The sequence below is a fragment of the Mustela putorius genome, unplaced genomic scaffold (assembly GCF_011764305.1).
Source record: "Mustela putorius furo isolate JIRA1106 unplaced genomic scaffold, ASM1176430v1.1 tig00003834_pilon_pilon_pilon, whole genome shotgun sequence".
NCBI lineage: Eukaryota > Metazoa > Chordata > Mammalia > Carnivora > Mustelidae > Mustela > Mustela putorius.
In genome coordinates this window covers 47,379,239-47,393,023 of record NW_025421987.1, presented here as the reverse complement: position 1 = coordinate 47,393,023, position 13,785 = coordinate 47,379,239, and the positions used below count along the sequence as shown (strand labels likewise).

At 34.5% G+C, this 13,785-nt stretch overlaps 1 protein-coding gene across 4 annotated transcripts in view; it reads left to right on the top strand.

The window, feature by feature from the left end:
• Nucleotides 1-13,785, top strand: part of XRN1 (5'-3' exoribonuclease 1) — a 104,395-nt gene that overhangs the window by 50,643 nt on the left and 39,967 nt on the right. For all 4 annotated transcript variants that reach the window (XM_004754480.3, XM_004754481.3, XM_004754484.3 and 1 more), the window contains 7 exons: nucleotides 197-359; nucleotides 2,539-2,652; nucleotides 4,708-4,806; nucleotides 7,055-7,170; nucleotides 7,682-7,828; nucleotides 12,873-12,962; nucleotides 13,321-13,456. In XM_004754480.3, coding sequence (XP_004754537.1) covers nucleotides 197-359; nucleotides 2,539-2,652; nucleotides 4,708-4,806; nucleotides 7,055-7,170; nucleotides 7,682-7,828; nucleotides 12,873-12,962; nucleotides 13,321-13,456 — 865 coding nt within the window. The remainder of the gene's footprint in view (nucleotides 1-196; nucleotides 360-2,538; nucleotides 2,653-4,707; nucleotides 4,807-7,054; nucleotides 7,171-7,681; nucleotides 7,829-12,872; nucleotides 12,963-13,320; nucleotides 13,457-13,785) is intronic.

Genomic DNA, 13,785 nt, shown 5'->3' with positions numbered 1-13,785 from the left:
GGAATAGAGCCCCACATCAGGCTCTCTGCTCAGCAGAGAGCCTGCTACCTCCTGCCTCTCTGTCTGCTAGCATATTTATTTAAATTTTATTTAAACATTTGATTATGAGTTGGTAGTTTGATTATCATCCTAGAATATATATACATACTCAACATACTCATACATATCTACGTTTCTTTTTTATTTTTTCTTTTAGCTACCTAAGAAGAAAAGGAATAATAATAAATGAAACATCCGCAGTTGTATATGCTCAGTTACTCACAGGTCGTAAATATCAAATAAATCAAAATGGTGAAGTCCGTCTAGAGAAACAATGGTCGAAACAAGTTCTTCCTTTTGTTTATCAAACTATTGTAAAGGTAAGTCTCCATCAAATCTCAATTGTATCTAAATCTGCACTACTCCTGCTATATAAAGAAAAAACTGTATCATATTTAATATTTATTTATAAATAGAAAACTAATGCAGCAATGCATTATGGAGACTATGATTTAATATCATTTGAAAAAACTGTATGTATAATTGACATATTATATTGGTTTCAAAGTGTACAAAATGATTCAGTATTTGTATATACTGCCAAATGATCACCAATATAAGTCTTGTTACCATGTGTCACCATACAAAGTTACAGAATTTTTTTCTTATGATAAGAACTTTTAAGATTTACTGTTTTACAGCTTTCAAATACGTAGTACATTATTACTGACTAAAGTCACCATGCTATACGTTACATCCCCATGATTTATTTATTGTGTAACTAATACCCCTTCAGTATTAGTATAACTAGTACCCCTTAAGCCCCTTCATGCATTTTATCCATCTCCCCAAACCCCTCTGTCTGGCAGCCACCAGTCATTTCTCTGTATCTGCTAGTTGTGTTGTGTTTTATTTGTTTGTTTTGTTTTTTAAATTGCATATTAACTGAAGTCATGTATTTGTTTTTCTCTCATACTTCACTTAGCATAATACCCTCGTGTCCATCTATGTTGTTGCAAATGGCAAGATCTTCATTATTTTTTATGACTGAGTAATAACCATGTGTGTGTGTGTGTGTGTGTGTGTGTCTATGTGTCTGTGTAGAGGGAGAGAGAGACCCCATATATACATGGGGGTAGGGTGTGCCTGCCAGCTTTAGCAGAGCACACTTGCCAATGCTAGCAAAGTAAAGGAAGAACACAAAAAAGAACACAAAGTAAAGGAAGAACAAACAAACAAAAAAAAGAACACAAAGGAAGAACACTGCTTTTACCCTGGATCTCAGGGCTAGTAAGTCTGCACAAAAGCCCTTTACAAGCAGAATCTCCATTACCTTCAGCCTTTTGGTCTCCTAGACATAAGCCCCATTTGTTTTCAAAGCCACATACTTTGGCAGCCTGTCTCGCCAGTGCAGTTTCCAAGGGTTGGAAGGTGCCTGATACAGAACACAAACCCCTTGCTCCTCAAGAAGGAGATCTCTCCTGATTGTGGGTCTCCACATCAGGGGCAGGGTTTTTGGCAATAGTATGTCTGCCTCTCCTACCCAAATCAATCTGTACCTTTTAATCTTTTGTTGTGGAGTTGCTGTTCAACTATTTTTCAGGTCTCTTTAAGAGGGAACTAATTGTTCCATATGTAGGTGAAGATTTGGTGTGTCCATGGGAGGAGAGGCATTCAGGATCTTCCTGTGCTGCCATCTTGAACCGTCTTGAACCACCACAAAAACTGTAGTCTTTGAAAGGGTTGTTATATGCTCACTCTGTGCATAATTAGGAAACTTGTCTTTTTTATTTATTTATTTTTGAAACTTAATATCAAATTAAAAGCCTAGCATTAGCTTAACAGCCTACAGTTTTAGATTTTTATTCTCCAAAAAATGTTTGCCTGAAATAAATTAGTAAATAAATAAATAAAAGTATTTGCTTTTGTATTGGTAATTTTGGGTGTGATAACAAGACAAAAAAAAATTTTTTTAAGATTTATTTATTTATTTATTAGGCAGAGAGAGAGGGAACACAAGTGGGAAGACTGAGAGAGGGGGAAGCAGGCTTCCTGCCAAGCAGGGAGCCGGATGTGGGACTCCATCGCAGGACACTGGGATCATGACCTGAGCTGAAGGCAGAGGCTTAACAACTGAGCCACCCAGGCGCCTGAGACAAAATTTTTTTAAAGCATGTACTGATACTGTAATTTTGAGAAACAGTATAGTGTAGTGATTAAGAACGCAGACTGCCTGAGTTGACTTTTTAGCTGTATGATCTTGGCGGGTGATATTTCACGCCCTTTTGGTGCCTTAGTTTCCCCATGTGTGAAGTGAGGCTAATAATGATCTGTGCTATACAGGGTTGTCTTGAGAATGAAATTAACTAATGTACAAAATACCTAGAAGAATGGCATATAAAGTCAATACATTTTAGCTGCCAGTATTGTTATGTAGAAAATCTTTACATTTTGCATTTGCAGACAGCATGGTAATAACCCCATAGGAAGAAAAATTTGATGTCCAATCCATAGGACTTTTGACTGTGATAATTTACTTTTATATTTCATTCTGTATAGGATATCCGAGCTTTTGACTCCCGTTTCTCCAATATCAAAACATTGGATGACTTGTTTCCTCCCAGAAGTACGGTCTTTATGCTGGGAACCCCCTATTATGGCTGCACTGGAGAAGTTAGTTCCTGTTATTGTTACTAATTAAATTTCTTTCTAGTTCTAAGTGATAGTTATTTAACTTCTCTTCATTTAGGTATAAAATAAAATGTAATACTAAAGGGGAAAAGTTCATTTGTCTAACTTATAAACACAGTATTTGACTATATATCTTTAATCTTGAGCAGGTTGGGGTTAAGAGGCAGGGGAGAAAGAATTCAAATCTTAATCTCTTATTTAGCAGGTTTATTCATTATGGTAGTGGATGAAGCAGTTATGAAATTATTTTAGTTGTATTATTGAGTTGGTGAAGTTATAAATGTGTTGATGTTTGAGGAACTCCAGTTCTCACATGAAAAAGATACATGTAAATATGAAATGGAAGAATGCAAAGAAGAATCTGTGGGGACAGATTAGAATTGAAGGTATTAATGTGAACTTATGATTTTAAAAATATATCCATGTGTTTAGACATATGTATATGGACACATATATATGGATATATATGTATATTTGTATGTGTGTGAATGCATATATGCCTATACATACATGTACTTTCTAGCTGTATTTGCTCAAAAGGTTAAGAAACAAAGATAATCTAGTAACAATACATTTAATCTCCAGGTTTGACCTCTAATAATACACCCCACTGAAAGCTTTTCAGAGAAATGGCCCATTACTAGGCTGGGGCAGGGTAGGTAGAAGATAAACTTTTTACTTTACATTTTCTAGAACCACCGGTTAGGCCAGAAAATAAAGAAGTGCTCAAAAGACTGATGGGACCATATCACATAAACACAGAAACCAGGTCAAAGGAGCTCCTACCAAACTGCTCAAATCTGGGACAGTTTGAGTACCAAAATAATAAAGTACACTAGTGCATTATAAACCATTGGGCTGGGGGGGATAGGAATTAATGATTCCACAGTGATAATAAATAAGCAAATAGAGAACAGAAGGGCCCTTGTTTATAGTATCATGTCAAAGGTAAATGGAGTGTGCTAGAGTTGGAAAACCATTTTATAAGCATTACAATAAAGATTGAATCAAGTAACAATCTCCATTGGAAACTAAATCTAGGTGGAATTTTTTTTATCTGAGTAGGATATTTTCATGGCCTTAGAAAGTGTCTTCCCACAGACCATTAATTAGTTATGAGAAAAAAAACCTAATTGGACAGTGAAGAAATTGAGCAATGTCATGCACCTCCATATGTGATACCAAGGTATTAAGAAGGACACATCACCCATGCACTATTCTAGCTGAGAATATATGAGCTTAACTTAATCATAAGGAAACATCAGACAAATCCAAAATGAGGCACTTTTGTTTTTAAAGGCAGGATGAAGAGAGAAGAATGACCTTATTCTTCAAAAATGTCAATGTTATAAAAGACATAGACTTTGGATATAGTCTAGATTTAAGTTGGCTAGGGGGTATGATAACTAAATGTAATGTCTGATCCTAGCCTGAATTCTGTAGTAGAGGGAGAAGAGGGTTTTCTTTATTATAATATAGGAAAAATTTGGGGCCAACCGTGACAAAATTGGTATATGGACAGTTGATTGAACTATTTTATCAATGTAAAATGAGTGTATTTAGTAACTGTACTGTGGTTATATAATAAAATATCCTTCTTCTTAGGCTATATTTACCAAAATATTAAAGGGTAAGGGATATGATATATGTAATATACCCTCAAAAAGTTAAAAAAAAGTAATTATGTATATGCATAGAGTACAAATGTTAAAGCAGATTGAGTAAAATGTTAATATCTAGGTAAATGTTTTATAAGTGATCTTTAACCTGTTTTTATGTTTGCAGCTTTTTGATAATTTAAATTTATTTGCAAATAAAAAGTTAATTTAAAGGAAAAAAAACTGGCTATTAAAGCAATGTGTATTGGCTCAAATTTATAATATAATCACATTCATTTATGAATTCTAAGAGAATCTCCAGTATCCAATTTTACTGTCTTGTTGTATTTCAGAAATAAACATTGTTCAAATAAGTAGAAAAGTAAATAAAATGTGGTGAAAGAGACTAAAACATTGTGATTTTCTTTTTCCCTCCAAGGTTCAGGATTCAGGGGATGTGATTACAGAAGGTAGGATTCGTGTGGTTTTCAGCATTCCATGTGAGCCCAATCTTGATGCTTTAATACAAAACCAACATGTGAGTACCATAGTCCATATTGCCTAATTTAGAACTGATAAACTTTGAAAAGTGTTAGAAGCATATTTTTACCACCTCCTTTGAATACATTATAAATATTTTATTTAGTACTGATTAAATTATCTCACAGTTATGTCTAGTACTTAAAAATGAGTGTGGGGAATCTGTTTTCAAACTTCATGCAAATGTTCAGGGGGAAAAAATCATTGAAATCTCATTATTAATCTGTAACAGTTTTTATGGGTTATCATGTTCAAGCTTAAGAAGGGGCACGTGTCTTAGCCTATCCTCTGGGAATAGGCTTAGATTTTTTTAAATAAACTTTTCATAATTAAAGCCTATATTTTTAGTTTCAAGTAGTGGCCTTTTTGCAATGGAAGCTAAAGATGAACAATCACTAGAAAAAAATGGGAAACTGCATTTAAATTCACAGCGTCCTTTTTTAGGGCCTTTTTCCTCCAAAGATGTTCACTGGCCTCCTTTTATTTTTCCCTATTACAATAGGAGGAGGATTCTGATATCTGTTGTATATTCTTATTGATTGATTAGATAATTACTTCAGCTGAAATTAATTCACAATCAGCCAGCTATTGATACTTACACTTTTATTTCTCTAATAGTAAATTCTAAAGCTTTAAATGAACTAAGGGCATTGAACATCAGCATATACTTGAAGAAACATTATGGAAGGCAGAAAAGTCTCCAGATTCTTACCATCAGGTGTCTTTTGGAGAAAGGATTCAGAAAGCACAGTCAGGAAACCAGGAGAGTGTCCTGCTTGATAAAGATGCTGGAGCTCTCTGTTCTGGGAGTCAGTGGAGGGAAAAAATTATTTATGTTCCTTTATCCCTAGCTTTTTCTAGATCTGAAAGAGACTACCCACCTCTAAAGTACAGTGTGCTAGGCATGCCTTCTTCTCTATGCTTTTTCTCTTTACATACCTTATTAACTTTTACTCATCTTCTTTCTCTACCCCAGTGTTCTCTGCTTTTTACTTTACATTTTCTAGAATATTTGTGATGATCTTCATCAATTTTAATTATATCATAATCAAATATTTCTCAAAAACAATACCATTGGTATTTTGGATAGGACAATTCCTATATAAAATAGGATTGTCCTGTATATGATACAGGAATTGTCCTGTATATGATAGCGTAGTTGGCATCTTTGTCCCCTGGAGACTAAGAGGCCCATGCCAGTAACTGAATGATGTGGCCCTATACATTTCCAGATGCTTATTAGAAAAATAAGTAATACTACCTATGATAAGAGAACTACTACCTTAAGTCCTCCTATCTATTCTGGAAAGTGTATTTGAATTGTCTGTATTATTTATAATCCTAATAATGCTCTTGATGGAAAAACTATATTGCATTTTTTACCGAGGATATTAACATATTTTAATAATGAATTTATATATTCCATGCACCAAAAAAAGTTTATCCATTTGGGGGTTATTATAGACATAAAATATGCATATAATTGATAAGTGTTTATTATATTTATACACATTCATATGAATATAGTATATAAAATCCATATAAAATAAGTATGTGTTATTATTATGTATTTTATGTAAAGATTATATGGTAGCTTACCTTTTTTGGTACTGGATTTGTAATTTGCTTCCTGATTAATTTAAAAATTATATGATCTGATACCTTTTTTTAATCTTAGTTTCTTCCCTTATGTACATAAATTTAGGTTATATTTCTTTGACTGTATTAACTATAAGCCTATATATACTTCTTACTTTCATATCATAGTAAATATAATGAAGAACATTTTTAATTGTGCTCAGTAGCAACTGTTTTGATGACATACTCATATTTTAGTTCAATGTTAATAATCATCAAGGCCTCATTATGTCCCTAGTGCTTTACTAGTCCCTACTTGGAATATGAAAATTAATGTTTAAAAAATAGCTCTTGTCTGCAGAGTTTGCCATTTAGACTTACAGTAGACTTTATTTCTTGAGACAGTTTCACAAATTGTATATTTCCTCCCCCTTTCATTCATCCTTGGGAATTCTGTCCTTTAAGGAGAGAGAGGAGCAGAAAAATTCTGCCTACAGATCCTTTCAAAAAAATAAAAAGGGAAATGGATCACTTACTTTTGAGAATCCTTATATTGCCACATTCCAATGGTTAGTGATGTCTTGATTATCTCCAGATTTTAAAGGTAAAGAAATAACATTTGATGCTTTGTGTTTCCATAATTGACCTTTTTGTTTTTATATTTGAAGAAATATTCTATAAAGTACAACCCAGGATATGTGTTGGCCAGTCGCCTTGGAGTGAGTGGATACCTTGTTTCAAGGTTTACAGGAAGTATATTTATTGGAAGAGGATCTAGGAGAAAGTAAGTTTATGTTAGAGAAATTTACTTAAAGTGGCAGAAAAAATTAAATGATAAAGATAAACTGGTTAATACTTTAGTATTTATTTTCTTTTATTAATTGCTCTGAATTTTCTTTTAAAATTATGCATAAATTCCTCTGATGGTGATCTTTCATCTAAATGGCACGTGTTTTAGGCGTTTGGAAAGACAGTTCTTATTTTTAGCAGCTAACAAATTGAACCTTGAAAAAAGGTATCAGAAGGTGTGTGTGAATCTCAATAATATATTTCCCTGCGTTTTCTTATCTCATTCTCTTCTCTAGTTATATAATCTATTTATATGATTTGTTAACTCGGGTTTTAAAGCCTTTCCTTTCAATAACTGCTACTTTGGAAATAACCATGAAAACTATAGAAGAACAATCAAAACTAAGTTTTTCTAAGAATTGAAAGCAAAACTTTGTATTCTTTGAACAAAATTTTAAAACGTGTGTGTGTGTGTGTGTGTGTGTGTGTGTGTGATTTAAATTCAGCCCTCATGGAGACCATAAAGCAAATGTGGGTTTGAATCTCAAATTCAACAAAAAAAATGAGGAGGTACCTGGCTATACTAAGAAAGTTGGAAGTGAGTGGATGTATTCATCTGCAGCAGAACAACTTCTTGCAGAGTACTTAGAGAGGTAAGTGCCTAATAAGATCCTACTAAGCATCCAAAAATGTGGGAATGTAGTAACTCTTTTACTTTGCTGATACCAATTTTAGACCAAAAAAAATGTTTCCTTTGGTAAAATGTGATGTATTACATATAAACGTAATTGTGTATCATGGAGCATCATAGCTGTTTGCAAAAAGAAAATAGAAAAATACTGTATATTTTTTTTAATTTTTTTATTTACTTGACAGAAAGAGATCACAAGTAGGCAGAGAGGCAGGCAGAGAGAGAGGGGGAAGCAGGCTCCCTGCTGAGCAGAGAGCCCAATGTGGGGCTCGATCCCAGGACACTGGGATCATGACCTGAGCCGAAGGCAGAAGCTTAACCCACTGAGCCACCCAGGTGCCCCTACTGTATATTATGTAAAATGAAAAAGGATGATAACTGGCCTACTCTTTTTTTTTTTTTAATTTTTAAATTTTTAAAAGTTTTTGTTTTGTTTTAAGTAATCTCTATACCTGACATGGGGCTCAAACCTACAACCCTGAGATCCAGAGTTGCGCTCTCCACCAACTAAGACACTCAGGTGCCCTTTAGCCTCCTTTTACTGAAAATTTTCCTTAACTCGTTATCATAAATTATTCAGTATTTTGCATGTCTATGTTAGTAGTAAGAGAATTGGTACAGATAAACAAAGCAACTCTTCACACTGTGGATTTTCTGAGTCTTAAAACTCCAACCAGATAATAGATTACTGTCCTAAAATTATTGAATCTTATGCTGAAATGGTCTAAAAAATCAATAAATCTCAGCTCCTCATTTAAAAATGAGAAAACTGTACTGAGATTAACTGAGTTACTCAGTGACAAAGATTTATAGGAAAACATTTACTTCTCATTCATAATCGAGTGTTCATTCCTTTGTTCTACTGGTTTCTAACCCTGAATTTGAGGATCCTCTTAGTTTACTAGGGCTGCCGTAACAAAGTAGCACAAACTGGATAGCTTAAAACAACAGAAATTCATTGTCTAACAATTCTGGAGACCAGAAGTCCAAAACAAAGGTGTTTGTTAGGACCATGCTTCCTCTGAAAATGGTAGGAAAGGAACCATTCCATGCCTCTTTGCTAGCTTCTTGTAGCCTCATACATTTGTGCTGAACTCCAGGCCTCCATCTTCACATGTGTTGTCCCTGTACATCTTTACATCATCTTTTCCTCTGTTAATGCCTGTTTTGGTGTCCCACATTTCCTCTTTTCATAAAGACACAGCCATGTTAGATTAGGGCCTACCCTAAAGGCCTCATTTTTATTTTATAATCTCAATAAAAACCTTATTTTCAAATAAAGTCACATTCTGAAGGTAGTAGGAGTGGGACTTCAATCTTTCTTTTTGGGGAAGGAACATGATTCAATCCTGTGTTACCATCTGAAAATTTATTTCTTCACTTCCATATATCTTTTTTTTTTTTCACTTCCATATTTCTTTAAAATGTTGTATTTACCCTACTTTTTAATGATTTTTCAACTTGACATATGCATTGATTTTGTACCATGAAAAATGAAGCTTTAGCTCTCTTCTACTACCTTCCCTTTCTATCTCCTCACCTTCCTGCACGTGTGTGTGTGTGTATTACCCCTTTCATTATAGTTGTATTAAATCTGTATTTAAGGTTTATTTGATTGAGATAATGTAAATGGTCTCAGGTGGACCTTGTAGATTAAGATGGTTGCATGTCCTTTCTGGTACACATTTTTGTTTTCCCCGTCTTTTTTGATCATTTCCTTATTGTCTATATTCACATAACTAATTCAACCCTAAACTCTTTATCATAGCTGGAAGATTTTGTATAGTCAAACAGATCAGGAGATCTCTCAGTTCTGTTTTTTCGTATAGACTTCCTCCTTGAAACCTTCTATCTTCTTGCTTTGATGTAAACTAATTATTTTCTAGAGCTATCACATAGCTGTCATTCTAAGGTTTCTCTCTACTTTTATCCTAGGAATTCCCTTCACCATTCTGCCTTACAGGATTCCTTTATTTCCTGACTTTCATACCTTTTTCTGTCTTATGTCTCCAGTTTGATGGAGCACTTACTCCAAGAGTTTCCTAAGAGAGCTTGTGTGTCTGGAAATGTCTTTATTCTTCCCTGACTAGACTTGATTGATAGCTGGCCTGGGTATAAAATCCTAGATTACAGAAGTTTTTCCTTAGAATTTGAAAAGTACTACTCTGTTCTCTTTTTGTTTCCTTTGCTGGTAAGAAGTCCTATGCCATCGTGATTCTGAATCTTTGTGTGTGATCTGTTTCCATTTTCTGAAATCTTCTCAGAATCTTCCCTTTACCAGTGCTGTTTTAATAATGTGATGATGTGTGCCTTGGTATGAGTATTCTTTCCTTTGGCTGTTGAGTCATTTCACACTTAAAACTGATGCCCTTCCATTATGAGAAAATTCCTTGTATTATTTCTTTGATAATTTCCTCCTCTCTTTTTTTCTGTTCTTTCTGAGACTTCTGTTAGATGACAGACCTCTGGATTAATCCTCTTAATTTTCTTATCTCTTCTTACCCATTTTCTATATTGTTATACTTCTGTTCTACTCTGTGGGAGATTTCTTCAACTTTATCTCATATCATTTTTATTTTTATTTGATTTAATCATTTTAAATTTCTCTGACATTCCTTTTCTTTTTTTTTTTTCTTTTTTTTTTTTTTAAAGATTTTATTTATTTATTTGTCATAGAGAGAGAAGCGAGAGCAAGCACAGGCAGACAGAGTGGCAGGCAGAGGCAGAGGGAGAAGCAGGCTCCCCGCCAAGCAAGGAGCCCGATGTGGGACTCGATCCCAGGACGCTGGGATCATGACCTGAGCTGAAGGCAGCCGCTTAACCAACTGAGCCACCCAGGCGTCCCTGACATTCCTTTTCTTTTCTTTTTTTTTTTTTTTTAAAGATTTTATTTATTTATTTGACAGAGAGAAATCATAAGTAGACGGAGAGGCAGGCACACAGAGAGAGCGGGAAGCAGGCTCCCTGCCGAGCAGAGAGCCTGATGCGGGACTCGATCCCAGGACCCTGAGATCATGACCTGAGCCGAAGGCAGCGGCTCAACCCACTGAGCCACCCAGGCGCCCCTGACATTCCTTTTCTATAGTGTCTTTTTCTCTTAAGATAGTAGTTCTCGTTTTTCTTCTATTCTCTGTATTTTCTATTTTCTCCAAATTGCTCTTTTTTTTTTTTTCTGTTTGATTTGAATGCACCGTTCATATTAAAGTTTTTTTTTTTTTTACTTCTCTGGTGCTTCTTTGGTGTCTAATCATATTTAGGAATGAGGTGCTAAAAAGCAGATTGGAAATTTAGTGTGCTTTGGTAGGGCTTGTCAGGTGGGACTTTGCTATTTTCACAAAGGGCCTCCAAATATCACTACTTATGTGTGTATATTTTCCACAGGCTGGCTCCTCCAGCTTTTTCCTTGGAGAACAGATATGAGGAACAAAACTGACTTCCAGTGTTTTGGTTATTAACTGGGAAAAAGGGATCTTATTATGGAATGGATAATATGAAATCCCTCCAAACCTCCTTTTAAGTGACTTATTTCTATGGCAGCTAGAATGGTGTTGTCAGACAGCCCTCAGCTATGAGCTTTCTTCAGGGATTGCCTTACAGAAGAGAACTGCCTCACCTAAAGTTATGTCCCTTTCCCACAACAGCCACAGATCCAACACCTGATCTACAAGGAGGTGTGTGAGACCTAGCCGACCTGATTGCCCTAGTTCAGGATAATTCTGAAGGACCATCCTATTTTGAGATCTCTGTAGAACTGACCAAGGAGTTCATTAACAGTAGATGACAGCCCAGCTTTTCCCTCTTTTGCTTCCTTCCCTTTTTCCTTCCCTTCTACATGTGTTGATTCCACAAGAGCCCTCTGATAAACTTCCTTCTTGCTTATTTTCATCTCAAGAGTATGCTTCCTAAAGAAGTTACACTTCCTAGCCTGCTTTCTAGCAACACGTTATGTAGTAGTTAGACTGTCATCAATTCCTTATCATCTCTTTATGTCCTACCCACACATCTCCCTGTGCCTTGTATTCCTAAAGCTAGAGCATCCTCTATTCAACCTCTCCAAAAGATAAACTACAGACAGTTCTTGTGCTGGGGTGAAGGTAAGTAAGCACATGATCAACCAACTGCTATTATACAAAATTTTCAGCTAAAAGTCTAGTAAACTTCACCCTGCCCATACTACAGCATTAAAATGTACCTGGAGCCCTAATTCCAGAGCTTTTGCAGACATGCACGGTTTAAATCAGCTTGCTTGTTGTTGACTTCCCACCCTGGTTGCTTAGGGTGTAGCTTTTTCCTGTCTTTCAAACCAGTTAATACTTACCTATACAGTCTCCAGTTTCTAAAATTTTGTTAACAATTCATGTATGCTCTCAGACTTAACGTTTCTCTTTTCATGCCTTTCTGGGTCTATGCCCTATTTTATACTTTACTCTTTTTTTAGTAGGTTGGGAAGTGAGCAAATATTAAGCACATATGTTCAATCTGCTATGTGTATTTAAAAGTCCTGCACTATTTAGGAAGCAATGGTGTTTTTAGGCATATCAGAAGAAACTTTTAGGTTAGTTTAGTTATTAAATCTTGATTTAAAGTTTACTTGATTGAGATAATGTAAATGGTGGACCTTGTAGATTATTATGGTTGCATTGCCTTTCTTGTACACAGCTTTGTTGTGAAAATTAGAAAATGAATGTGTAGATATTATTTTTGTCATTTATCACCTATCATTATGATCTGAGAGTAGTTAGAGTCAGTAATTGAAATTTATAAGTAATTGAAGTTTATTACAGTTTATGAATTGAATCATTTCTCCCATAGCTACTGAGAGTTTTTTGAGGGCCTGCGAATACTTTCAAATCATTAGGCTCTATCCCTTATTAATACTCTGTGTGTAATAATCAGTCCTCAATACGTTTTGTATGTTCCCTTGGAATCCAAAATTATTTGATAGGAAGTTTATGTGAAGTTAGCCATATATATTTTCTAAGCAGTATTTTTGTTTGTTTGTCTAGGGCTCCAGAACTATTTAGTTACATAGCCAAAAACAGCCAGGAGGATGTATTCTATGAAGATGACATTTGGCCTGGAGAAAATGAGAATGGGTAAGCAAAATTTGTGGTTTTTATTGGCTCATAGTTCAGCTTAGTAGTTCTAGTGAAGGGTACAGTAGCTAGTTTAAAAAGAATTTATACTACTTTTGTGGGGAGGGTTTTATATATTTGCTTTAAGATTGTCATATAATCTGTTTCACTTATATCAGTAAAGTACTTTTAAACTAATTTTGTGGGGTTTTTTAATTACTGAGAGATTTATAATTAGTCCCAATTAAGTTTAGTGATTAATTATTAATTATGTAATTGATATCTTTTATAATTCACAACCCTCGGAAATTTATTACACCTTTTGTATAAACCTCAGAAAGTTTTAATTATTGTGAAAAAATTATTGTTTTTAATGTAGTGCTGAGAAAGTTCAAGAAATTATTACTTGGCTAAAGGGACATCCTGTCAGTACTTTATCTCGTTCTTCTTGTGATTTACAAATTCTGGATGCAGCTATTGTTGAGAAAATTGAGGAAGAAGTTGAAAAGTGCAAGGTACTTATTTTCAATAACCAAGATGACTGATGAGATTTGAAGTTAAATGGATTGTATATAATTTGACAGATTATTTTTGTTTCAACCAAACATGAACTCAATGATTCTAATTTATGACAGGTAATCCTATAGTTTAAAAAATGTAACAGCCACTTCCAGTGGCCATTAATAAGTTCATATGAATTTTTAAAAATGCACTTTAATATATAAAAGCTATCACATTTAAATTTTATGTTCTAATGGTGTTTCTAATTTTAGGAATCAATATTCGCTAATTCTAGCCAAAATACAAAGTTTGTGATTAACAGAGAAAGATCACAAGCAGGCAG